The sequence below is a fragment of the Eleutherodactylus coqui genome, chromosome 1, assembly GCF_035609145.1.
Source record: "Eleutherodactylus coqui strain aEleCoq1 chromosome 1, aEleCoq1.hap1, whole genome shotgun sequence".
Taxonomy (NCBI): Eukaryota; Metazoa; Chordata; class Amphibia; order Anura; family Eleutherodactylidae; genus Eleutherodactylus; species Eleutherodactylus coqui.
This window is the reverse complement of record NC_089837.1, coordinates 514078428-514104611: the sequence shown is the minus strand read 5'-3', so window position 1 is coordinate 514104611 and position 26184 is coordinate 514078428. Positions and strand designations below refer to the sequence as shown.

The 26184-nt window shown below is 47.1% G+C and overlaps 1 protein-coding gene across 5 annotated transcripts in view; it reads left to right on the top strand.

Annotated features, from left to right (window-relative positions):
• Nucleotides 1-26184, top strand: part of LOC136588552 (leucine-rich colipase-like protein 1) — a 148950-nt gene that overhangs the window by 48048 nt on the left and 74718 nt on the right. For 4 of the 5 annotated variants that reach the window (XM_066587877.1, XM_066587904.1, XM_066587912.1 and 1 more), the window contains exon 3: nucleotides 11528-11650. The exons of the other annotated variant lie outside the window; for it this stretch is intronic. In XM_066587877.1, coding sequence (XP_066443974.1) covers nucleotides 11528-11650 — 123 coding nt within the window. The remainder of the gene's footprint in view (nucleotides 1-11527; nucleotides 11651-26184) is intronic. 5 annotated transcript variants of the gene reach the window in all.

Below are 26184 nucleotides of genomic sequence, written 5' to 3'. Positions count from 1 at the left end.
GGTGTGCGGGTGCGGAGTGTGTGAGTTATAGTGGCTGGCTGGGAGCTCCAGTCAGCTGGCTTGATTAGACTCCAACCAATGGGTGGAGACTCCTGAATATAGTCTTGCAGCTGCTGATAGTTACCAGTTATTGGTTCTGTTCCCTCTGTGTCTGACTTCAGTCCTGCTCCAGTGAAAGTTACCTTGTCTCGATCCAGCTCTGCTTATGTTCTGTGGTTTTCCTGTCATGTTGGTTTATCCTATTGGCCTAGCCAAAAAAATTTTATATATATATATATATATATATATATATATATATATATATATATATATTCCTGTGTTTTTTTGAGGTGGGATTCACGGTGTGAATGGAGTCCAACAATACAATTACCGGTCAGATTCGTGACCTGGCTGGGATGGTTCAGGACCTGTCAGGGCATCTCAGCCATTATGAGCACCAGTTGGTTGCGCCCGCTCATCCAGTACCTGAACCTAAATGCCCATTACCTGAGGTTCTTGGGGGACTGGAAAAAATTATTTGTCTTCCGGGAGGCTTGTAAGTTGTTTTTTCGCTTGTGGCCTCATTCCTCTGGGTCCGAGCCCCAAAGGGTGGGGATTGTTATATTTCTGCTCAGAGAAGGGCCTCAGTCATGGGCCTATTCTTTACTGGCTGATTTCGTTGGTAGGCTCATTTTTCATTGAGTTCGGGAATATTTTTGATGAACCCGATTGTGCAGGTTATGCAGTTAGTAAGTTGTTGGCCCTTTGCCAGGGTCACCAGTCTGCAGAAGAATATTGCTTTAGTTTCAGGCAGTATTCAGGTGAATCTGCATGGAATGATTGCAGGCTCAAAGATTAATTTTTGGTAGGCCTGTCTGACACAGTAAAAGATCTACTGCTGTACCATCCGTCACCCTCTACTTTGACTAAGCTAGAGTACCGTCAAGAACACAGTGCCAAGTCTCTGGTGACTTCTACAGCCTGTACCCCACTGCCAACCCTCGAAGCTGATGGTATGGAAGTGGACCGGTTGAGTCCTGAAGAACGGAGGCGGTTCCGGGTTTGCTAGGAAAGGCAGATACGGATGCAGCAGGAAAGCTTTAGCTCCTAGGAGACTGTCGGGAGGGTCATCTAGGAGGTCAGATACTCCCTAAATTACTGGTGCCTTGTAGTGTGCCTTACAAGGCTTTTCACAGGGTGGGACAGGCATTTATTGATTCTGGGTCAGCCACGAACTTTATCCATTTGCCGCTTGTAAAACCACTGTTATCAAGTTTAACCACGTTAGGTTTGTTGATCCACTTTACCGGTATCGATGCAACCCATCTGTCCTCAGGGGTAGTGCAGTGGAGAACACCAGAACTTCGGTTCATGGTGGGCGCATTACATTCGGAGGTTATTTCATTTCTAGTCTGGGAGAAGATGTCCGTTGATATCGTTCTGGGATTGCCGTGGCTAAGGACGCACAATCCTCAGTTCGATTGGACTACTTTGGAGCTAGTTTGGTGGGGAGAGTGCTGTCAAGATAATCAAGTGCCTGTTACATTGTGCTCCACCGATACTATTAGTATTCCGGTTGATTTGCAGGATTTTCAAGATGTGTTTTCTAAGAAGCTTTCCGAGGTATTACCCCCACACCGCAAATGGGATTGTAGGATTGATCTGGTACTGGATAGTCCCATCCCTAAGCGGGCCAAATTTAATCTGTCGGGTAGGGAGCATGAGGCTCTTAAATCCTATATTTCAGAGGCTTTAGCCAAGGAACATATCAGACCATCAAAGTCAACACCTGGAGCCTTATGTTGACTATTGGGTTTTAAACAAAATCACCATAAAAAATCAGTGCTCACTCCCTCTGATCCCTGATCTGTTGAATCAGGTGGTGGGAGCACACTGGTTTTTCAAGCTTGACCTTTGGGGAGCTTATAATCTTAAACATATTAAGTCTGGTAACGAGTGGAAGACTGCGTTCAACACCCCATTGGGGCACTTCGAGTGTATGGTTATGCCCTTCGGGTTATGCAACGCCCCTGCGGTTTTTCAGGAGTCTATGAACGCGGTCTTCCATGATTATCTAGGGGATTTTATGGTTGTGTATTTTGACGACATTTTGGTGTACTCGTCGGATCGGGACATGCATGTCAGACATCTCCATTTAGTGTTAGAGCTGCTAAGGGAGCACCAATTGTATGTTAAATTGGAGAAGTGCTCATTTGGGGTCAAACGCGTGTCATTCCTTGGGTATATCGTTACCCCAACTGATATGTGTATGGAGTCAGACAAGGTTGCGGCAATCGGACAATGGGCTAAACCAGATAATTTGAAGGCTCTTCAGCGCTTTCTTGGATTTGCTAACATCTCTATCCGACGAGGCACAAGGCAGGGCTGTCCATTGTCCCCCCTCCTTTTTATTCTAGCGATAGAGTTATTAGCGATTAAAATTGGAAACAACACTGACATCAGGTGAATTGAAATTGCCTCTAATCACCATAAAATTAGCATGTTTGCTGATGATATATTGGCTATAATACCTTCTCCCCATACCACTCTCCCTAACCTAATGGCGGAACTGTCCAGGTTTGGGTCTCTGTCTGGCCTTATCATTAACATCACAAAGTCAAAAGCTTTCAACCACACATTACCCCCAGATATGGTCTCCCTACTCCAAACCAACTTCCCCTTTAGATGGATGATGGGGACATTGGGCTACTTGGGCATAATTTAACAAGCTCCTACACCTCGCTATATGAGCAAAATTACATGCCACTCCTCTGTAAACTCATTCATTGATCCTTTCTTTAAAAATTAACTTTTATTGATAAATTTTAAAAAATGCGCCTCAAAAGACATACAAGGCACACAACATCTAGAACACAACAAGAAGAGCAGGAGTCCCAGAAGACCCCATCGATAGTGAAAAAATATCTCAACTATTAATCACTAATCAGCCACATGAGGATGAACCAGTGGCTAGTGTTAGTTCTGATGCAGAATATCTCTCACTTAGGACATGAGTGATGCTACTAGCTGATACAATTCTAGTTTTTCTCCTTAGAGGGACCCCTAATGATAGTGCTCGCTCTCGAAGAAGGGTAGTCAAAGATTAAACCTACTGATGTGGGAGTTATTAGTAATTGTTAGGATATTGATTCAGAATAACTCATTTATGATTGTAAGTGAAATGACTCAGTTCCGATCTCAAAGGAACTGGTCGGGTTCTGGTATTGGTTCAATGCGTTTCCGTCAACTAAGTGACACATCAGGAACCCTAGATGATTAGGAACAAATTGCCAATAGAGTAACAATTTGGAAAGGTGATACAGACTGTATACGCCTTGTAGAAATAGTAGAGCCGATACTGGCAAAGAGATGCTAACAAGGAGAATCTCGTTGTGATACTGAATCATGTTACAAATGGAGAATTGTCCTATCAGACCGTCCAAAGTAGATAGAACACACGTTAATGTGTGTCCCTAATGACCAGGATTGTCATAGGGCCTGGGTCCATCCACGTGCAAATAGCGGACTAATAAGAAACCTTTGAGGAATAGCCCTCAAGTGGCTTCCAGAGCTGAAAATAGCTTAGCCCCCAGACGATTCTTATCACATCTGAGCCAATACTCAGCAGATGATAAGATAAAGTTTCATTAGCTTAATAAGTTCCCAAATGTAATGAGCCCATACTCGATAAATACAAGACCTAGTCTAGGTAATAATAATAACTGTAGCCCAACTAGATCTAGCTAAGGAACCACGGACGTGCCAGCATCTGCAGCCCAGAACGTAGACTGGAGAGCAATGAAGCCAGTAAGCCCTAACAACACTTTTAAGAGGCAATAAGAAATACACCCCTAAGGGTGTGAGACAATGACAACCAATCAGGTAAGGCCCAGCCTGGAGAGCACACCCCGATATGGGAGGATACATAATATGTATACAGTGGCATAGGTGGATCCCGTACTCCGTGACTGATTAAACGATAATAGTCCCGTAGCTGGTGGCATGTGAGCAATATTGCCATGCTCAGACTACTTCTGGAAAGCTGGGGCCGATACCACATCTCATGGATTGGAAGAGTGAATTCCCCAAAAATGACATTTCTGCCTAAACTGCTTTACTTTTTTAGAGCTCTTCCGATACATGTACCTGGGCACATCATGAAGATACTTCAGCAGATGACCCTCCGCTTTATTTGGAATAACTCTGTTCCAAGGGTGTTGTGCTCTACTTTATGCAGACTGACTGCAGGGAGGATTGGGAGCCCCAAATATATTGAAATACTACCAAGCTGCCCAGGTGGCCCAACTAGCCCTCCTTCATTCCACAACCAATGTGCCTCTTTGACTTGCTCTGGAGGCCATGGAATTATACCCTCTCACAGTGGACTCGATTTTGTGGAATACTCCGACTCCTAGACAACCTATCTCTAACCCCATTATAAAACATTCCCTAAAAATCTTGGATTCCATGACATACTCTGGGAAACTGATCTCCCCTCACTTACCCCTTCTACCATTTTTGAATAACTCCTTATTCCCACCAGGTCTTGACTCCCCACTGTCCTTTGAAAGTTGGACAAGCAAAGGTATATCCAAAATACACCACTTACTTTCGTTAAATGGTATAATTACATTCCCTGCCCTTCAGGAGAAGTTTGGCCTACCATCTTCTGAAATATTCCGCTATTTACTGCTCAAGAATTTCATAACCTCTTTTCTCAAAAACACAAACTCCTCATTAAAAACAACTCCCTTTGAAACATTCTGTCTCAAATACCCACAAGCAAAAGGCCTTATCTCACAAATATATTCGGGCCTTGTACATACCTCCTATCGTTTGCAACTACCATATGTAGCAAAATGGGAGCGAGATAAAGGCAACATTCTAAATGACTAAGAATGGTCCCAGATTTGGAGATCAACCAATTGTGGTGCCCGCAATACACTGATGTTAGAAACCTCATATAAAATCCTATTACGCTGGTACTCAGTCCCTACAAGAATTTCTCACGCGGTTCCAGGTCATTCTAAAGACTGTTTCTGGGGATGCTCCTCCCCAGGAGATATGTTTCACATATGGTGGTACTGCACTCGAGTCAAAAGACTCTGGATTAGAGTATACTTCCTCATTAGAGATGAGCGAACGTACTCGTCCGAGCTTGATACTCGTTCGAGTATTAGCGTGTTCGAGATGCTCGTTACTCGAGACGAGTACCACGCAATGTTCGAGTTACTTTCACTTTCATCTCTAAGACATTAGCGCGCTTTTCTGGCCAATAGAAAGACAGGGAAGGCAATACAACTTCCCCCTGCAACGTTCAAGCCCTATACCACCCCCCTGCAGTGAGTAGCTGGCGAGATCAGGTGTCACCCGAGTATAAAAATCGGCCCCTCTCGCGGCTCGCCGTAGATTTGTTCTGACATAGAGGAGGGAAAGTGCTGTTGGTGCCAGAGCTGCTATAGGGAGAGTGTTAGGAGTATTATTGGCTTCAAGAACCCCAACGGTCCTTCTTAGGGCCACATCTAACCGTGTGCAGTACTGTGGAGGCTGCCTTTTGCAGTGTTGCACTTTTTTTTTTTTTTTATATCGGCCGTGCAGAGCATTGCGCCCTGCAGTAATTATACATAGTGCAGGGCCAGTAGTGGTGAGGCAGGGACAGAAGACATATATTGTGAGGCAGGGACAGAAGACATATATTGTGAGGCAGGGACAGAAGACATATATTGTGAGGCAGGGACAGAAGACATATATTGTGAGACAGGGACAGAAGACATATATTGTGAGGCAGGGACAGAAGACATATTTATTGAATATAGGCAGTGGGCCTTTGCAAAAACATTTGGGGAAAAAATCTATTTGGGCTACCTGTGACTGTCCTCAGTGTTCTGGGTCTGTGCTGGGTGTAGTTGTCCTCCTAATTCATACGCAGCCAGCTAAGTGTTACAGCAGGCTTGCGCAAAATTATTTCCTGGCTCTGTGTTGGCTGTTACATCACATTCCAGTCTACAGTGCAACAGTCTGCAGTTATTTTACATACTCCAGGGCCAGTAGTGGTGATGCAGGGACAGAAGACATATTTATTGAATATAGGCAGTGGGCCTTTGCAAAAACATTTGGGGAAAAAAATCTATTTGGGCTGCCTGTGACTGTCCTCAGTGTTCTGGGACTGTGCTGGGTGTAGTTGACCTCCTAATTCATACGCAGCCAGCTAAGTGTTACAGCAGGCTTGCGCAAAATTATTTCCTGGCGTTCCGTAAGCGAAGTCAGCCTCCAACCACAGACCAATAAGCGGCACATTTAATTACAGCGTTCTGTTTCTGCACTACTGGTAATACAGCATGCTGAGGGGTAGGGGTAGGCCTATAGGACGTGGACGCGGGCGAGGACGCGGAGGCTCAAGTCAGGGTGTGGGCACAGGCCGAGCCAGTGCGGTGGCCAGTGGTAGAGGCAGGGCCAGACCGAATAATCCACCAACTGTTTCCCAAAGCGCCCCCTTGCGTCATGCCACCCTGCAGAGGTCAAGGTGCTCTACGGTGTGGCAGTTTTTCACAGAGACGCCTGACGACCGACGAACAGTGGTGTGCAACCTTTGTCGTGCCAAGATCAGCTGGGGAGCCACCACCACCAGCATGCGCAGGCATATGATGGCCAAGCACCCCACAAGGTGAGACGAAGGCCGTTCACCGCCTCCGGTTTGCACCACTGCCTCTCCCCCTGTGCCCCAACCTGCCACTGAGATCCAAACCCCCTCTGAGGACACAGGCACGACCGTCTCCTGGCCTGCACCCACACCCTCACCTGCGCTGTCCTCGGCCCCATCCAGCAATGTCTCTCAGCGCAGCATCCAGACGTCGCTAGCGCCACTGTTTGAGCGCAAGGGCAAGTACGCCGCCACGCACCCGCACGCTCAAGCGTTAAACGTGGACATTGCCAAATTGATCAGCCTGGAGATGCTGCCGTATAGGCTTGTGGAAACGGAGGCTTTCATAAGCATGATGGCGGCGGCGGCCCCGCGCTACTCGGTTCGCAGTTGCCACTACTTTTCCCGATGTGCCGTCCCAGCCCTGCATGACCACGTCTCCGGCAACATTGTATGCGCCCTCACCAACGCGGTTAATGCCAAGGTCAACTTAACAACGGACACGTGGACAAGCACAGGCGGGCAGGGCCACTATATCTCCCTGACGGCACATTGGGTGAATTTAGTGGAGGCTGGGACCGAGTCAGAGCCTGGGACCGCTTACGTCCTACCCACCCCCAGAATTGCGGGCGCCAGCTCGGTGGTGGTATCTGCGGCGGTGTATGCTTCCTCCACTAAACCACCCTCCTCCTCCACCTCCTCCTACGCAACCTCTGTCTCGCAATCAAGATGTGTCAGCAGCAGCACGTCGTCAGCAGTCGGTGTCGCGCGGCACGGCAGCACAGCGGTGGGCAAGTATCAGCAGGCCGTGCTGAAACTACTCAGCTTAGGAGATGAGAGGCACACGGCCCACGAACTGCTGCAGGGTCTGACAGAGCAGACCGACCGCTGGCTTGCGCCGCTGAGCCTCCAACCGGGCATGGTCGTGTGTGACAACAGCCATAACCTGGTGGAGGCTCTGCAGCTCGGCAGCCTCACGCACGTGCCATGCCTGGCCCATGTCTTTAATTTGCTGGTTCAGCGCTTTCTGAAAAGCTACCCACACTTGTCATACCTGCTCGGAAAGGTGCGCCGGGTCAGCGAACATTTCCGCAACTCCAAGACGGACGCTGCCACCCTGCGGACCTTGCAACATCGGTTTAATCTGCCAGTGCACCGATTGCTGTGCGACGTGCCCACACGGTGGAACTCTACGCTCCACATGTTGGCCAGGCTCTATGAGCAGCGTAGAGTTATTGTGGAATACCAACTCCAACATGGGCGGCGTAGTGGGAGTCAGCCTCCTCAATTCTTTACAGAAGAGTAGGTCTGGTTGGCAGACATCTGCCAGGTCCTTGGAAACTTTGAGGAGTCTACCCAGATGGTGAGCGGGGATGCTGCAATCATTAGCGTCACCATTCCTCTGCTAAGCCTCTTGAGAAGTTCCCTGCAAAGCATAAAGGCAGACGCTTTGCACTCGGAAACGGAGGTGTGGGAAGACAGTATGTCGCTGGATAGTCAGAGCACCCTAATGTCTATATCTCAGCGCGTTGAGGAGGAGGAGGAGGGGGAGGAGCATGAGAAGGAGGGGGAAGAGACAGCTTGGCCCACTGCTGAGGGTACACATGCTGCTTGCCTGTCATCCTTTCAGCGTGTATGGCCAGAGGAGGAAGAGGAGGAGGAGGAGAATCCTGAAAGTGATCTTCCTAGTGAGGACAGCCATGTGTTGCGTACAGGTACCCTGGCACACATGGCTGGCTTCATGTTAGGATGCCTTTCTCATGACCCTCGCGTTACACGCATTCTGGCCACTACAGATTACTGGGTGTACACACTGCTCGACCCACGGTATAAGGAGAACCTTTCCACACTCATACCCGAAGAGGAAAGGGGTTCGAGAGTGATGCTATACCACAGGACCCTGGCGGACAGGCTGATGGTAAAATTCCCATCCGACAGTGCTAGTGGCAGAAGGCGCAGTTCCGAGGGCCAGGTAGCAGGGGAGGCACGGAGATCAGGCAGCATGTACAGCACAGGCAGGGGAACACTCTCTAAGGCCTTTGACAGCTTTCTGGCTCCCCAGCAAGACTGTGTCACCGCTCCCCAGTCAAGGCTGAGTCGGCGGGAGCACTGTAAAAGGATGGTGAGGGAGTACGTAGCCGATCGCACGACCGTCCTCGGTGACACCTCTGCCCCCTACAACTACTGGGTGTCAAAGCTGGACACGTGGCCTGAACTCGCGCTGTATGCCCTGGAGGTGCTTGCTTGTCCTGCGGCTAGCGTCTTGTCAGAGAGGGTGTTTAGTGCGGCTGGGGGAATCATCACGGATAAGCGTACCCGCCTGTCAACCAACAGTGCTGACAGGCTTACACTCATCAAGATGAACAAAGCCTGGATTTCCCCAGACTTCTCTTCTTCACCAGCAGACAGTAGCGATACCTAAGCAATACGTAGGCTGCACCCGCGGATGGAAGCATCGTTCTCTATCACCATCAAAAACGGGGACATTTTTGTTTCATCAATCTGTGTATAATATTCCTCCTCCTCCTGCTCCTCCTCCTGAAACCTCACATAATCACGCCGAACGGGCAATTTTTCTTAGGCCCACAAGGCTCAGTCATATAATTTTTGTAAACAATTTTTATACGTTTCAATGCTCATTAAAGCGTTGAAACTTTCACCTGAACCAATTTTTATTTTAACTGGGCTGCCTCCAGGCCTAGTTACAAATTAAGCCACATTAACCAAAGCGATTAATGGGTTTCACCTGCCCTCTTGGTTGGGCATGGGCAATTTTTCTGAGGTACATTAGTACTGTTGGTACACCAATTTTTGGGGGCCCTCGCCTACAGTGTAATCCAATTAATTTTTAGCCCACCTGCATTACAGCTGACGTTACATCAGCTGTGTTGGGCACTGCAATGGGATATATTTATGTACCGCCGGTGGGTTCCAGGGAGCCACCCATACCGTGGGTCCACACGGAGTTGTAACTGCATGTGTCCACTTCTAAAGAACCCCAGTCTGACTGGGGCATGCAGTGTGGGCCGAAGCCCACTTGCATTAAACATGACATTACCTCAGCTGTGATGGGCACTGCAATGGGATACATTAATGTACAGCCGGTGGGTTCCAGGGAGCCACCCATGCTGTGGGTGCACACAGAATTCCCATTGCGGAGTTGTACCTGCCTGTGACTATTTATAAAAAACCGCGGTCTGACTGGGGCATGCAGACACCTTGACAGAATGAATAGTGTGTGGCACATAGGTTCCCCATTGCTATGCCCACGTGTGCAGCTCCTGATGGCGGTGGCACAGGATTCTATTTCTCATTGCTTCTGTACAGCATAGTGGGCTATCGCCCCGCCCCTTTTAAAGAGGGTCGCTGCCTAGCCGTGCCAACCCTCTGCAGTGAGTGCCTGTGGTTCCTCCTCATGGCAGACGCACTTATAAATAGACATGAGTGTGGTGTGGCATGAGTGCAGCTGAAGGCTGCGCAGGAACAATTTGGTGTGCGCTGTGGACACTGGGTCGTGCAGAGGGGGGGGGGGGTTGGGCAGCATGTAACCCAGGAGAAGTGGCAGTGGAGTGTCATGCAGGCAGCGATTGTGCTTTGTTGGAGGTAGTGTGGTGCTTAGCTAAGGTATGCTTTGCTAATGAGGGCTTTTCAGAAGTAAAAGTTGTTGGGGGGGGGGGGGCATTGTTGCCGCTATTGTGGCTTAATAGTGGGACCTGGGAACTTGAGATGCAGCCCAACATGTAGCCCCCCCGCCTGCCTTATCCGTTGCTGTGTCGTTCCCATCACTTTCTTGAATTGCCCCGATTTTCACAAATGGAAACCTTAGCGAGCGTCGGCGATATACAAAAATGCTCGGGTCGCCCATTGACTTCAATGGGGTTCGTTACTCGAAACGAACCCTCGAGCATCGCGAAAAATTCGTCCCGAGTAATGAGCACCCGAGCATTTTGGTGCTCGCTCATCTCTATTCCTCATCTATACAGTAACTAATCATAACCTGCGTAAAAACCCATGGGAAGCCCTACTGAACAAAAGGATTACAAATATATCTCCAAACTCTAGAAAGGTGATTTCATTCAACAAACTATCACTCGATCTTGGCAAAATACCTCACTGGACTTCTCTGAGGTCAAACGCCAAATAAATTTGTACCTGATTAATGAGAAATTACCATCAATTGCAGAGGATAGGTATGACAGATTTCTGAATATTTGGACCCCATGGATAGATTACACCCTCCCTATAGTGGAGGCTGGCACCTCAACTGCACTATAAATACAAAGCCCGAAAGCTAACCATGGGGATCCCGCCCCCCTTGGGTTGCTGCCCCATGAGAGAAGAACGCCCCCTCCCTCTCCCTACCCCACCCCAATACCTGCCTACCTCCCTCCTTTTCCCCTTCTGCAGTGTTGGTCCTGGCCAGGCCAATGAGGTTTTTGAATTGTTTTTCAGACAAAACAACAATGAAAGCTAGAGAAGAATCTGGCTATAATGGATTAGAATTGTACTATTACCACTAACCCAGCCAGCCTTGTACGCCTTCATACATTATCTCAATGTTATATTCCTTTGTAAAATGAAACATTTTCATAAAAAAATGTTGTAAAAAAAAAATGTTAGCCATCTGTGATTTTTATGGATAACTTGCTCAGAAAAACAATAAAGATTATTATTTTTAAAATTAAGATTGGGAAACCTAAAGCGAGATAAGTCTGCATGTCCCTGACTGCCTGCCATACATCTGCCGCCAGGGCCACAGGATATTTATTTTCCATCTTTCCAGAGGCTTTGGTGACATATAAATCTGGGAGTTCTCCCCTTTGTCTGGGACGCTCATGGACATTATGGAAGAGTCAACAAGCCTGTAATAATCTTCACTAACTTCTATTTTGTCTGTTTTACATTTAGAACTATGGAGATCCATGTTTTCGCAGTCACCAATGTAACAGCGGGTGTTGCTATCCTGGGAGCTCTGTGTACAAAGCATTTTGTGTACCAAAATATGACAAAACTCGGAAATGTCTCGGCCCGGTGAGTACCTGTAACCAGCTGTTGTCCTGGTTTCTCATCCACACACAGTATAAGGGCTCAGTCACACGGGCGTTTGTACGCGCGTCTGTCAGTTGTGTTTGCTGGCTGCATTTAAATAGAACCAATGCTTTTTAATGGGAGTGTGCACATGTGTGAATTTTACATGCGCATAAACACACGCGGCGAAAATTATAGGACACCGGTTCGCAGAATGCATGTAACTGCAGCAAACCGGTGTTCTGTGTATGTGAAACCCCTGGATGTGAAACACCTTGCGCTCAATGGGGCTGGCCCCATTGACCACAGGTGGAACCCCTGAATGTGACAGCATCCAGGGGTTTCACATCCAAGGAATCCCCTGCTGCAGCTGTCACAGCCGCAGCAGGGGATAGCGGGCAGCGCACTTTTTCCTGCCGTGACGCCCACTTTGGGGACGCAAATTTTTGAACGCATAACTGATGCATTCAAAAATTTGTGCGGCAAAACGCCCGTGTGGCTGAGCCCTAAGGTGTCGTTTACACGGGTTTCAAACTGCCATATCCATGCTAGATTTTTTTTCCATGGGTCTGTCCATTTAATCCATGGTAGAATATTGAAGTTATAGTTTGGAGTTCTGCTGCAGCTCTTGTCAATGGGGTAAATACGCATTCGCCCGCCGGATCTGGTTTCCGTGTGATTGTCATGTCAATTCTTATTGCTGTAATGTTCAAAAAACACAACAGTTCAGATAGCGCCAAAGGATTAATGGTGGGTTATCCGTCTTAGCATTTTCATATCCTTCATAGTCGAGGAGAGCTACAACGACAGTATGGGGGATTCTCTCACGGAGAATGGCCCCCAGAAAAGAAGCAAACAACAAGTTTTAAATAAAAAAGGTTTGCGCTCGTAGAATATGCAAGAAGATAACCCAAATAGGTCTTCAATCCGAGACAAGCAAGAAATAAGAACGGCACTTACTCCGGAGGAGGGGGATGTATAGAACAAGTGCTGACTCTTCTAAATCCCTCGGGTCGCAAATATTACTGCACGGCAAGCGGGTCAGGTCTTCACTTTATTTCTAGGAGGCATAGCCAACGCGTTTCGGTGTAATAATAACACCTTTATCAAGCCAATATTATTGCTGCAATGTGGATTTGAAAATCAGCATGGAGAAAAATGTATCCTATATGATCTGCAGCCGGGATCTGCCTGCCAATCCATGGAATGCTAAAATGGTGTGAATTGGGCACAACATTGGGTGCAGAATCTGTATCTATTTCTGGGGCCAAATACCCCATGAGAGCAAGAACTATAAGACCTCTGTCTGTCTAAGTAAGTATTTGCATTGCCAATAAAAGAAATCCTGAGCAATTTATCTTCTAACCCTACATGAAGCTGATCCTCTTTTATCCCTCCTGGAAATGTATAGCTGAATCCACTCTCGGAGTGCTTGTACATGTAGCATTAGTGCGCCGCACACTTTTACTGCATATCACATTTCCAATGCAGTTTTTGGATGCATGGGGTTTACAAATACAAAATATTAAAACCACGTTTCATCTGTACAAACCGCACATAAAATACTGTTGTCATTCAAGGAAAACCCCATACGATTGGAGATGTAGTGTCAGAGAGGACATTCTTGGTAAATGGACCCCCAGCCGCACACTGCATTTCTAATCACTGAGTTTAAATGTTTCAAATGATTCAATAAAAATGATCAAATCCAGCAAAAAAAAAAAGCAGGCACACCCCAGCTCCCCCCAGCAGGCAGAAAGACACTGCTATATGGAGGGGCACAGTTGCAGAATACTGATGTACGACCACTCTCACACCTATCATACATTGGGGGGCTGCTTAGTATTATACCTGCACATAGATGAGGCTTGTATAGGTGGCCAGTCACACAGATACGTGTAGTGCACCATGCAGACTTACAGCTATTAGTGATGCCCCTACTATTACATCAAACGAGTTGTCCTGCATATTTTAAGGGCTCGTTCAGGCAAGCAGAGATTCACACATTTTTCCACACAGAAAAAACACAACGCGCGTGCGGGAAAAAATCTGCACCTATAAAAGATATATATATACTTATAATAATCTTTATTTGTATAGTGCCAACTTATTCCGCAGCGCTTTCAGGCATGGGATAAATGCAAAACAATACAACAATTACAATGTGAGGTACATTCAATTTGAAACAAATGGGGTGTGGGGGGTACATGAGGTGCAAGGGGGGCGGGATTTGGTATGCTACCCTGAAGAGGTGCATTTTTAAGGCACGTCTGAAATTTCGTGCATCAGGAATTGTTCGGATGCCTTGGGGTAGAGGATGGGTGCTGCTCTGGGGAAGTCCTGCAGGTGAGCATGGGAGGTTCGTATTACAGGGGTGTTTAGTCTGAGTGTGTTAGTCGATGGGAGTGAGCGAATTGGGTGGTGTACTGACAGGAGGGGAGCAATGTATGGTGGTGCGGCGCCATGCAGAGCTTTGTGGGTGAGGTTGAGGAGTTTAAATTTAGTTCTGTAGTGGATAGGCAATCAATGCAGCGACTTGTACAGTGCAAAGGCATCTGAGAAACGGTTGGATAGAAAAAAGAGCCTAGCTGCCGCATTTAGTATGGATTGGAGCGAGTCTGGTGTGGGGGAGGCAAATGAGTTGCAAGTTGCAGTAGTTGAGTCGGGAGTGGATGAGGGCGAGTGGATGAGAGTCTTAAGAGTGTCCGTGGTGAGGAACGGCCTGATTTTAGCAATATTTCTGAGTTGCATGTGGCATGTTTGGGCCAGAGATTAGAAATTGGCGGTAAAGCAGAGGTGTCTAATGTGACCCCAAGGCAGCGGGCATGCTGTCTGGGGGCTATGATGGTGCCAGACACTGGAATGGAGATGTTGAGGGGAGGTCGGTTGGAAGGCGGAAAAATGAGGTCAGTTTTAGAGAAGGTTAGTTTGAGAAAAAAGGGAGACATAGTATCAGCGATACAGACAGTCAGCGATACAGACAGTCAGCGATATTTTGGAGGCAAGGTCCAGAGATCTCATGAGAGGAGGTGTATAGTTGGGTGTCGTCAGCATAGAGATGGTATTAGAGGCCGAAATTGTGGATGGTTTGTCCAAATGAGGCAGTATAGATAGGGAAGAGAAGGGGACCAAGGACCGAGCCCTGTGGTACCCCAACAGCGAGAGGAAGTGGAGAGGAGATAGAGCCAGCAAGGGAGACACTGAAAGAGCGGTCAGAGAGATAGGAGGAGAACCAGGAGAGAGCAGTGGATGGAAATGGACATGGCCATGCAGATTTTTTCCTCCATACGCATTGCATTCTTTTCCGTTCGGAAAAACGTGCGAATCTCCGCACATCTGACCAAGCCCCAAGTGTACAAAGCACTGACAACCTGGGCCCCCCAGAATTTAAGGGCCAGGCTGCTGCCTGCATGGCGCACTACACATATCTGTGTGACTGGCCCCCTATACAAGCCTCATCTATGTACATGTATATTACTCAGCAGCCCCTGCCAGTGTATGGTAGGTGTGAGAGCAGTCGTACATCAGTATTCTGCACCGACGCTCCACCCCCATATAGAATTCTGCCTACTGCGGGGAGCTGGGGTGTTCCTGCTCCTGTATCTTACTATCAGTAAATATGGCCGCCTTCCGTGATTTCAATTTTGAATTTTAATGGCAAGTGCAGTTGGAAGTCATAAGTGTCTTCATTAACCCTTTCATGTGTTTCTTTAGCCTTTTAGAGGCTTTCACAATCCTTACTGCCAGTGTGAACATCAACTTATATGAGAAGTAAACAGATTTAGTCAGGACTATCACATACAGTAATAGTGCCCCCATACACACTAGTAAAGCCCCTTGGTGCCCACACACAGCAAAAGTGCCCCCTCACTTAATAATAGAACCCTCTCTATGCCACCACACATAGTAATATAAACAGTAAAAAGTTAAATACAGCTCACCAAAAATCTCTTGATCCTCAGCATTATGCCAAAGAGCCAACCTCCGATCAGGGGAGGGCACGGAGGACAACGCCGACCCGGTGTCTCAGGAATGCAATGTGGAAAAAACAATGTATATTATATAGCTGCAGCACTTCTTATCAAAAATTGATCTTTAATAGAATAAAGCGGTTTAGGTTGCTTTCTTCTTGTACGGGCTATATGCTGTGACTGAGGTTTAGTTTTTTGCTGAAGTGCCCACATGTGAGACGTTTTTCTCTTTCTGTGAAAATATTCTAACAAAGTTTTATTTTTTATGAGACGTGCTGGAGCTATATATTCACTGGTTTTACACGTGGTAATAGTGAACACTTTGGGCCCCCACACACACTAGTAGTCCCCCTACACACAATTATACTGCCCCCTTTTTGCCCCCCCCACCCCACCCCCTCCTCACACACAGTAATAGTGCCTCCTTTGTGCTGCCGGCTGTGACTGTACCTTAACGAGCTCATTTCTTACACAGCATGCCATGCGATGGTGTGTGTATCATGAATCCTCCTCCCGTCTCCTCCAGTCTGGTGCTTTGTCACTTGTTCTTATATTACATGTATGACGGACAGGGTGTCTTGCCAAAGTATTACAGAGCTTTTCCTCAATGTCATTTATATTGATCTTTTTGCTAGATAGCGATGCAAATACAGTACATACAGGGGGTAGGCAAAAATATGGAAACACCGTATGATATGTATGGGGTTTGAATTATTTGTACTGAGCTGCTCTTCTGATCCCTGCTTGGCTGAGAGCTTTCCCACCAAATTTGTGTTTACTTCACCTCTTGCCGTGCTCTGAATGGTTTTGGAAACCAGCTGGTAACAGAAGCTGTTTGACTCAAAAGTCTTACTAAAGGAACCTTGTTGCTCAGGCAGATGTTCATTTCTGCCCAGAAGCATCCATGTCATATTATTTCCAAATAAAATTGGTCTTTACATGTCTTATTGAAATACGATTTATAATTTCATGTAATTTTTGGCATGCATTTTGTATGGTGCTTCCATATTTTTGTCCACCCCTATAGTTATGTCACAATATGGCGGTTGCTGACTGGCCTGTGTAGTATGGAGTACAAGGTGGCGGAATGAGATGCCCATATACCATGTTATGTAGAAGTCAGAAAGATGATTGGTGGCAGCATGCAAGGATGCAGTAAAACATATCCTTTATTCTTCCTCCATTGTAAAACTGCAACGTTTCGATCTTTCAAAAAGATCTTTGTCAAGCATAATGAGACACTCACTACACCTCCCATATATAGCAGCAAAGATAAAATCAAACAAGAAACAGCTGTATACAAACATATAAACAAACATACAATTGGTTTAGTCCCAACGTGTCCTCGCTCTCCATTACATGAATGCGGCGTCCTTAACAGCGGACCGCGCATGTGCGGGAATCTTCCGTCTCGCGAGATCATAATGATGCCGTTACCAGGCCATGACATCATCGTTGTAACCGTACCGATCCGCAGAAAAAAAATGTAGTATGTCATTTATGCTGCATAATTAACGCTTTAAAAAAAATCTATGGCAGAATTGATGCGTTTTCTCTCCCTGCGATCATAAAAAAAATAAAGTTTTAAAATATAGTCTATGTACCCAAAAATGGCACCAATAAAAACTACAGTTCGCCACGAAAAGAAAACAAGCCCTTATACAGCTGAGTCAACGGAAAAATAAAAAAGTTATGGCTTTTGAAAAATGAAGATGAAAAAATACCAAAAATCGTTTGGTCCTCAACGCCAAAATAGGCAGTGTCATTAAGGGGTTAATAGCAAAAACTGAGCTTTTTTTTGTTGTTTTCAAGAGTAAAGTGTTATTAACCAACCATCCGGTGGGGCTGACCACGCCCCTTGGAAACCATATTTATTAACCAGAAAAAAAACGTCAGGCGGGCTGACCACGCCCCATGGATGACTTTTTTTACATTTATTTTCAAACGTAAGGTGTTATCAACCAACTGCTAATCCGAATTCACTAGAAAAACCAACTGCAACTTTTTTTTAAATTATGAGTGTATGGACTTCTTTTTTTTTTTCTCACTAGCTGAACCAAATACCCATATAAAAACTCTTTTTTTTTAACCAAAACTTCTAAGAACACCACAAATAATAAAGAGAACATATAAACTCCATGCAGGTTTTGTCCTTGGTCATATTTGCACATAGTATTCCAGCATTGGAAAGCAGCGGTCCTAACCACTAAACTACGTACCCTGCAGAATCAACAATCTTTAGACCTTTGGCGGGATCTCCATCTGCCGGGTTAATTGTCGCGAAAGAAAAAACTTCACTATCGATTAAGTCAGGCAGGCCCGCGACTAGTGCCTGGCTGGTCAGCTTTTGATCAATGTTTACTGTAATGATTTTAAGACCGTAACCAAATCTCCATCACTCGTTTCTCTTGCGGGGTCCAAACAGTTTTTCCAAGCATTGTTACATGATGACTTACCAGCTAGACCGACCTCCGGCGCTGCCAAGGGTAAGGTCCTCGCCAACCTGCCGCGTTGACTCCTTCTGTGTCAGGCCGAGTGCTGCCGCCCGCTCCTAGGCAAAGCCCCTCGAGCCCGTTCCCTCTGCGATACTCTGGCCTGGCCACGACCTGGCGGCTCCCGTGAGTGCATCTGCCTCCAGCGGCGAACCTGCCCATCACTTGGAGAGTATCACAACGAAATTGACGGCAGTCAGTGACGACTAAACTGGTAATGCCGTTCCTGAAGCCTGCTCACTACCTCACCGCTACCAGCCTCGCATGCCCCTGCATTCCTTCTACTGCTCACCGACTTCCTCCCCCATTCACCTTCAAGCAGAGAGTGTGAGACGCACTGTGTTCCCTTGCGACCTCCATCTACCTACGCCTGCCCTGCTGTGTTGGCTAAGAGACCCCTTGCCTTCTGCAACCCCCCCCCCCCCCCCCCCCGGCTCACAATACCAAACTGGACTATCTGCCCTGCATGCCGGCAGCCCGTGCAGGGGAGCATGGGGCAGCATGCTGTATGCTATCAGAGCGCTGAGGACACGTGTCCCTGCACCGCCTGCACGCGCTGCAGCTGAACCTCTGCCTTTTTTACTGACTGTTGGAGCCTTATCCCCTGGCCCTGCAAATCCTCCCTCTGCTAAGATCGAACAATTTTTGTGCCCTCCTCTTCCTGCTCCTAAACCTATCCATTTCCAGTTACTGACCTCACTCCTGTAACCCTGCCCCCCAGTCCCTGGCAGCTTCGTTAAGCACTCTGCTGCCTTCAAGGTCTGGGGATTTACAGTACACTATGGATGGTTATATACAGGGGTCTGGGGATTTACAGTACACTATAGTTGGTTATATACAGGGGTCTGGGTATTTATAGTACACTATGTCTGGTTATATACAGGGGTCTTGCGATTTACAGTACACTATGGCTGGTTATAAACAGGGGTCTGGGGATTTACAGTACACTATGGTTGGTTATATACAGGGGTCTGGGGATTTACAATACATAATGGCTGGCTATATACAGGGGTCTTGGGATTTACAGTACACTATGGCTGGTTATATACAGAGGTCTCTGGATTTACAGTACACTATGGCTGGTTATATACAGAGGTCTGGGGATTTACAGAAAACTATGGCTGGTTATATACAGGGGTCTGGGGATTTACAGTACACTATGGCTGGTTATATACAGGGGTCTGGGGATTTACAGTACACTATGGCAGGTTATATACACGGGTCTGGGGATTTACAGTACACTATGGCTGGTTATAGACAAGGGTCTGGGGATTTACAGTACACTATAGATGGTAAATTTGCTTGTACAGCTGTTGTTTTCATGGTTTTTGCAAGTATCTCCCCAGTTTACACAAGACAATGTGATGCCGGCAAACAAGGATCTTCATGTGCACATAGTAAATCAGATCTGCTGACAAGGGAGTGTCTGCTTGTTTGTCAACTGATTGCGGGCAAAGTTTCATAAGAGAACAATCAGCAACGAGCATTAATACAAACCCTTGTGCTGCTGATCATCAGCCCATGATAAAGAGTAGCTTGGGTCCCATCACTGTAATGAAGTTCTTCCAGCAGGCGTGGATTTAAAATCCTCGCCTGCTGAAAGGTCTCTGTCTGATTGGCTGAGCGCTGAGCCATTCATTGAATGACAGCTGAGCGCTGCCTGTGATTGGTCACAGCGCTTAGCCAATCACAGCAGCACTCGGCCATGCATTAAATTCATTGAATGGCCGAGCGCTGCCTGTCATTGGCTGAGCGCTGTGCCCAATCCCAGGCAGCGCTCAGCTGTCATTCAATGAATGGCTAAGTGCTCAGCCAATCAGACGCAGCCCTTTCAACAGGCAGGGATTTTAAATTTCCACCTGCTGAAAGAACTTCATTACAGTGACGGGACCCAAGGGGCTAGATGCTCCTGAGACCCAGAAGGGGCAGAGAGGTGATTATGTATTTTTTTTATGTTTTACTACAGCTAGGATTAATTTTCAGTGAAGGGGTCATATTTAAAGCCCTTTCTCGAAAATCACTGCATGGGTGCCGGCATCCTATTGCTTTCAATTGAAGTCAATGGAGAGCTTTGCAATCCTCTGCAACTGTGCTGTTACAGTGTTCAGTGGTGAGGGGACTCCCCGTGGGGAATAATGACACGCACCACTGACCTATGGTGCACGCATGTCCTATCTGTTACAGGTACACACGTTTTCACACCTGTAAAACACGGACATGTGAACACACCATAGGGAATCAATGGTTCTAATAGACGAGTGGTTATGTGTGCACATAAACACACTCATCTGAATGCACCCTAAAGGTACCTTTCAGCATCACAGATTGAATTCCCGACCACTTTGTCCGGAATATGAGATTGTCTTTTTATATAACTCTATTTTCACAAACAGCACAAAATTTATACTTAAAATCTACCTTTAATTTCTGCACCAAGATCTGCAATCAAATCAGCCCATTATTAGCGACCCCTGGGACCTGCACCTATCTCTAGTTGTGGACCCCACTGCCCCGGTCTGACTATATGTAGTGGCAAGGTGTGGTTAGCAGTTATGGAAACAGCCGAGTAGTCCTATAATATGGCTTTTGCTTCAGCCATAAATAGTGACGTACATACAGCAGTCTCACTGTACTACTGGTGGGCTTCTTAATATTACTTCTACATAACATTGAATATAGGTACAAGCAGCACTCTTTTCTAGCTTCAATAAAGCAGGACTGTATTCACTATGCACGTCACAGAAGGGAACTTGAATCCAAAAATTCCAGATAGATCAAAGATATTAATAGTGGGTGGGCGAATCTCCGCTGCCCCCCACTGTCGCACCGGGAGGCGGACTACTAGTGACAGCCGGCTCCTGCTGCAGGATAGTGCGAGATCTGCTATGATCTCGCGCTATCCCTATGACGTAAGGGTACGTCATTTTGCGGGATGTACCCCGCTCCCATGACGTACCCTTACATCATGGGGAGGGAAGAGGTTAAACAAGGGCTTCTAGTGTCCTGAGGTTATCCATGGGGCGGGGTCAGCCCAACTAATGGTTTTTGTTATTAAACATGGGCTTCTAGTGTCCTGAGGTTATCCAGGGGCGGAGTCAGCCCGCCTGACGGTTTTTGTTAATAAACAATGGCTTCTAGTGTCCTTGTGGTTATCCAGCTTTCTCTGTATGGCTTGGGCCCGCCCGACGGAAAGCATATCAAGTCTGGTGATGATTTTATGGTTGTCTGGGAATAAGTTTTAAATGTAAAAGAGCAGCTTTCAGTGGCCCGGATGTTATCCGGGGGCTCGGGCCCACCCGATGGAAAGAGGAACAGAGTGGTTATCAAAAGCTTGAAAGTTATAAGTAAAGTGCAGTCGCGCACCTTCGGTTATTTCGCTCAATTCGAGGTTGTGTGGCCTCTCCTTAATGTTGAAGGTGGCAGAAAAACTAGGAATATATATTTAATAATTATAATAGTATTGTTGTTGTTATTACTATTAATAATATAGTGATGAGGATAATAATGATGATGATTATAATAATAATAGGAAGAAAAAGAAACCCTTTGGTGATGAGAGAGGGATTTTAGTGCAGTGTGTTTCTTGACAGTTTTTGCTCTTATAATTGTAGTATCCCCGTCTGTCATCCGGGAGATCGCTGTCTTTTTCCCCAACAGGAGCCACAGCTGATGGGGAAGAAGGTTTCAGGGGTATAAGGGTAGAGATAGGTTGATACTAGAGATGAACAAGCATACTCGTCCGAGCTTGATGCTTGTTCGAGTATTAGGGTGTTCGAGATGCTCGTTACTCGAGACGAGTAACGCGGTACCCGAGTCAATTCCATTTCCTTCCCTGCCTGTTTAGCGCCATTTTCTGGCCAACAGACATGCAGGGAAGGCATTACCACTTCCTTCTGTGACGTTCCAGTCCTATCCCACCCCCCTGCAGTGAGTGGCTGGTAAGATCAAGTGACCCACCGAGTATTTAAAGCGGTCCCGCCCGCGGCTCGCCTCAGACACACACAGGCAGAGATTAGGGAGAGTGGTACTGCTCATTCATGGATAGTGTTAGCGTCTTCAAGAACCCCAACAGTCCTTCTTAGGGCCACATCTGACCGAGTGCATTACTGTTGTGGCTGCTGGAAGCAGTTTTGCACCAAATTTTTTTTTTTTCATCTCGGGCTGTGCAGGCTATTACAGCTATAGTGTTCTCAGTCTGCAGTCAATTATACAGAGTATAGGGGCAGTACTCGTGAGGCAGGGACAGTGGTAGCATAGAATCCTGTCTACAAGAACCCCAACAGTCCTTCTTAGGGCCACATCTGACCGTGTGCATTACTGTTGTGGCTGCTGGGAGCAGTTTTGCACTCCAAAATTTTTTGTCATCTCGGGCTCTGCAGACTGTTACAGCTATAGCGTTCTCAGTCTGCAGTCAATTATACAGAGTATAGGGGCAGTACTGGTGAGGCAGGGACAGTGTTGGTGTAGAATCCTGTCTACAAGAACCCCAAAGGTCCTTCTTAGGGCTACCTGTGACCGTCTGCATTTTACTGCGTGGCTGCTGGGAGTTGTATTACGCAGCTAGGCCTTTTTGCAGCCTTACGTATAATTTTTTCTGGCTACAGTTTGCGTTACATAACCGCTATCAGCCTTCAATTGTACGCCAATAATTCCCTAATTTTATACACCACTCTGTGTCTGCCGTCAGCTTCACGCACAGCGTACGGCGACAGCCACTGATAGGGGGAAAGTCATGTACACGCTATACAGGCTGTATTCTTATCCAAATTTTTTTTTAAAAAGCTCCTTCTTAGGGCTACCTGTGACCGTCTGCATTTTACTTCGTGGCTGGTGGGAGTTGTAGTGCTTCACTATTACGCAGCTAGGCCTTTTTGCAGCCTTGCGTATACTTTTTTTCTGGCTGCAGTTGCGTTACATAACCGCTGTCAGCCTCCAACTGTACGCCAATAATTCCCTAATTTTTTACACCGCTCTGTGTCTGCCGTCAGCTTCAGGCACAGTGTACGGCGACAGCCCCTGATAGAGGGAATGTCATATACACACTATATAGCCTGTGTTCTTTTTCCCAAAAATTACAATAAAAGCTCCTTCTTAGGGCTACCCCTGACCGTCTGAAATTTACTGTGTGTCTGGTGGGAGTTGTAGTGAATCACTATTGCACGGCTAGGCCTGTTTGAAGCCTTCTGTATTCTTTGTTTCTGCCTGGAGTTAGCGTTACAATACCGCTGTCAGCCTCCAACTGTACGCTAATAATTCCATAATTATTTACACTGCTCTGTGTCTGCCGTCAACTTGAAGCACAGCGCGCGGCGAGAACCACTGATAGAGGGAAAGTCATATAGACGCTATATAGCCTGTGTTCTTTTTCAAAAAAATTACAATAAAAGCTCCTTGGTTGGGCTACCCCTGACTGTGTGAAATTAACTGTGTGTCTGGTGGGAGTTGTAGTAAACCACTATTGCGCCGCTAGGCCTGTTTGCAGCCTTCCATATTCTTTGTTTCTGCCTGGAGTTCGCGTTGCAATACCGCTGTCAGCCTCCAACTGTACGCAAATAATTCTATACTTATTTACACCGCTCTATGTCTGTTCTATTCGTAATTCACCATGCTGAGGGGTAGGGCTAAAGGACATTGACGTGGACGCAGGTGAGGACGCGGAGGTCCAAGTGAGGATGTGGGCACAGGCCGAGTTCCTGGTCCAGGGGAATCGCAGCCGGCTGTTGCGGGATTAGGAGAGAGGCAAGTTTCTGGGGTCACCAGCTTCATATCACATTTTTTGGGTCCACGTGGTAGATCTTTATTACAAACATAGCAGTGTGAGCAGGTCCTGTCTTGAATAGCAGAAAATGCATCCGGCAATGTATCGACCACCCGGTTTTCTACGCCGTCCACTGCTGCAACTCTGAATCCTATCGCTGCTGCTCCTCCTTCCTCCCAGCCTCCTCACTCCATGAAAATGGCACATTCTGATGAGCAGACAGACTCCCAGGAACTGTTTTCGGGCCCTGCCTTGATTGGGAAAAAATGGTTCCTCTCTCAGCTGAGGAGTTTGTCGTGACCGATGCCCAACATTTGGAAAGTTCCCGGGGTCCGGGTGATGAGGCTGGGGACTTCCGACAACTGTCTCAAGAGCTTTCAGTGGGTGAGGAGGACGATGATGACTTGATGGTGCCCAGTCGCCACTATTTTTCCGGGTATGCCATCCCAGCCCTACACCAGCATGTCTCCTGGGACATCAATCATGCCCTCACCAACGTGGTTAGTGGGAAGGTCCACTTAACCACGGACACGTGGACAAGTACTGGCAGGCAGGGCCACTATATCTCCCTGACGGCACACTGGGTGAATTTGGTGGAGGCTGGGACCGAGTCAGAGCCTGGGACCGCGCACGTCCTACCCACACCCATAATAGCGTGTCCTTCCTCGGTTCTGGTATCTGCGGCGATCTATGCCACCTCCTCTAAACCCTCCCCTTCCTTCTCCTATGACAAAACCTCTAACTCTCAATTAGGAAATGTGAGCAGCACGTCGCCAGCTGTCGGTGTGGTGCGGCAGCACAGCGGTGGGCAAGCGTCGGCAGTCCGTCCTGAAACTACTCAGCCCAGGTGACGAGAGGCACACGGCCCCCGAACTGTTGCAGGGTCTGACTGAGCAGACTGACCTCTGGCTTTCGCCGTTGAGCCTCCAACCTAGCATGGTCATGTGTGAAAACGGCCGTAACCTGGTGGCGGCTCTAAAGCTCGGCAGCCTCACACACGTGCCATGCCTGAACCACGTCTTACACTCTTATCCAACTAATTTTTCCGGCCTTCGCCTACACTCATGGTACCCCAATGTTTCAGAGGGTGGCCTATACTATTACTACAGAAATTTTACTGGGGTCTGCCTGCCTATACTTATGCTACAAGAAAGTTACAGGGGTCTGCCTATACTGCTGCCACTTAAATGTTACAGGGGTCTGCCTATACTGCTGCCACTTGAATGTTAAAGGGGTCTGCCCATACTTCTGCGACGTAAATGTTACAGGGGTCTGCCTATGCTGCTGCCACAAGGATGTTACTTAGGTCTGCCGATACTGCTGCCACAGGGGTCTGTCTATACTGGTACCACGTAAATGTTACAGGGGTCTGCCTATACTTCTGCTACAGAAATGTTACTGGGTTCTGTCTATACTGTTACTACAGAAATGTTACAGGGGTCTGCGTATACTTCTGCTTCAAAAATGTTACTGGGGTCTGCTTATACTGCTGCAACGTAATTTTACAGCGGTTTGCCTATACTGCTGCCACAAAGATGTTACTGGGGTTTGCCTATACTGCTGCCACGTAAATGTTACAGGGATCTGCCTTTACTTCTCCTACAGAAATGTTACTGGGTTCTGTCTATACTGTTACTACAGAAATGTTACTGGGGTCTGTCTATTCTGTTACTACTTGAATGTTGAAGGGGTCTGCCTATACTTCTGCGACGTAAATATTACAGGGGTCTGCCTATACTGCTGCCACAAGGATGTTACTAGGGTCTGCCTATACTGCTGCCACTTAAATATTAGAGGGGTCTGCCTATACTTCTGCCATGTGAATGTTACAGGAGTCTTCCTATACTGCTGCCACAAGGATATTACTGGGGTCTGCCTATACTGTTACTACATAAATGTCAGAGGGGGCTGCGTATACTTCTGCTACAAGAATGTTACTGGGTTCTGCTTATACTGCTGCCACGTAAATGTTACAGGGGTCTGCGTTTTCTTCTGCTACAGAAATGTTACTGGGATCTGTCTATACTGTTACTACAGAAATGTTACATGGGGTCTGCGTATACTTCAGCTACAGAAATGTTACGGGGGTCTGCCTATACTGCTGCCATGTAAATGTTACAGGGGTCTGCCTATACTTCTGCTTCAAAAATGTTACTGGGGTCTGCCTTTACTGCTGCCACGTAAATTTTACAGGGGTTTGGCTATGCTGCCACAAGGATGTTACTGGGGTTTGCCTATACTGCTGCCACGTAAATGGTCCAGGGGTCTGCCTATACTTCTGCTACAGAAATGTTACTGGGATCTGTCTATACTGTT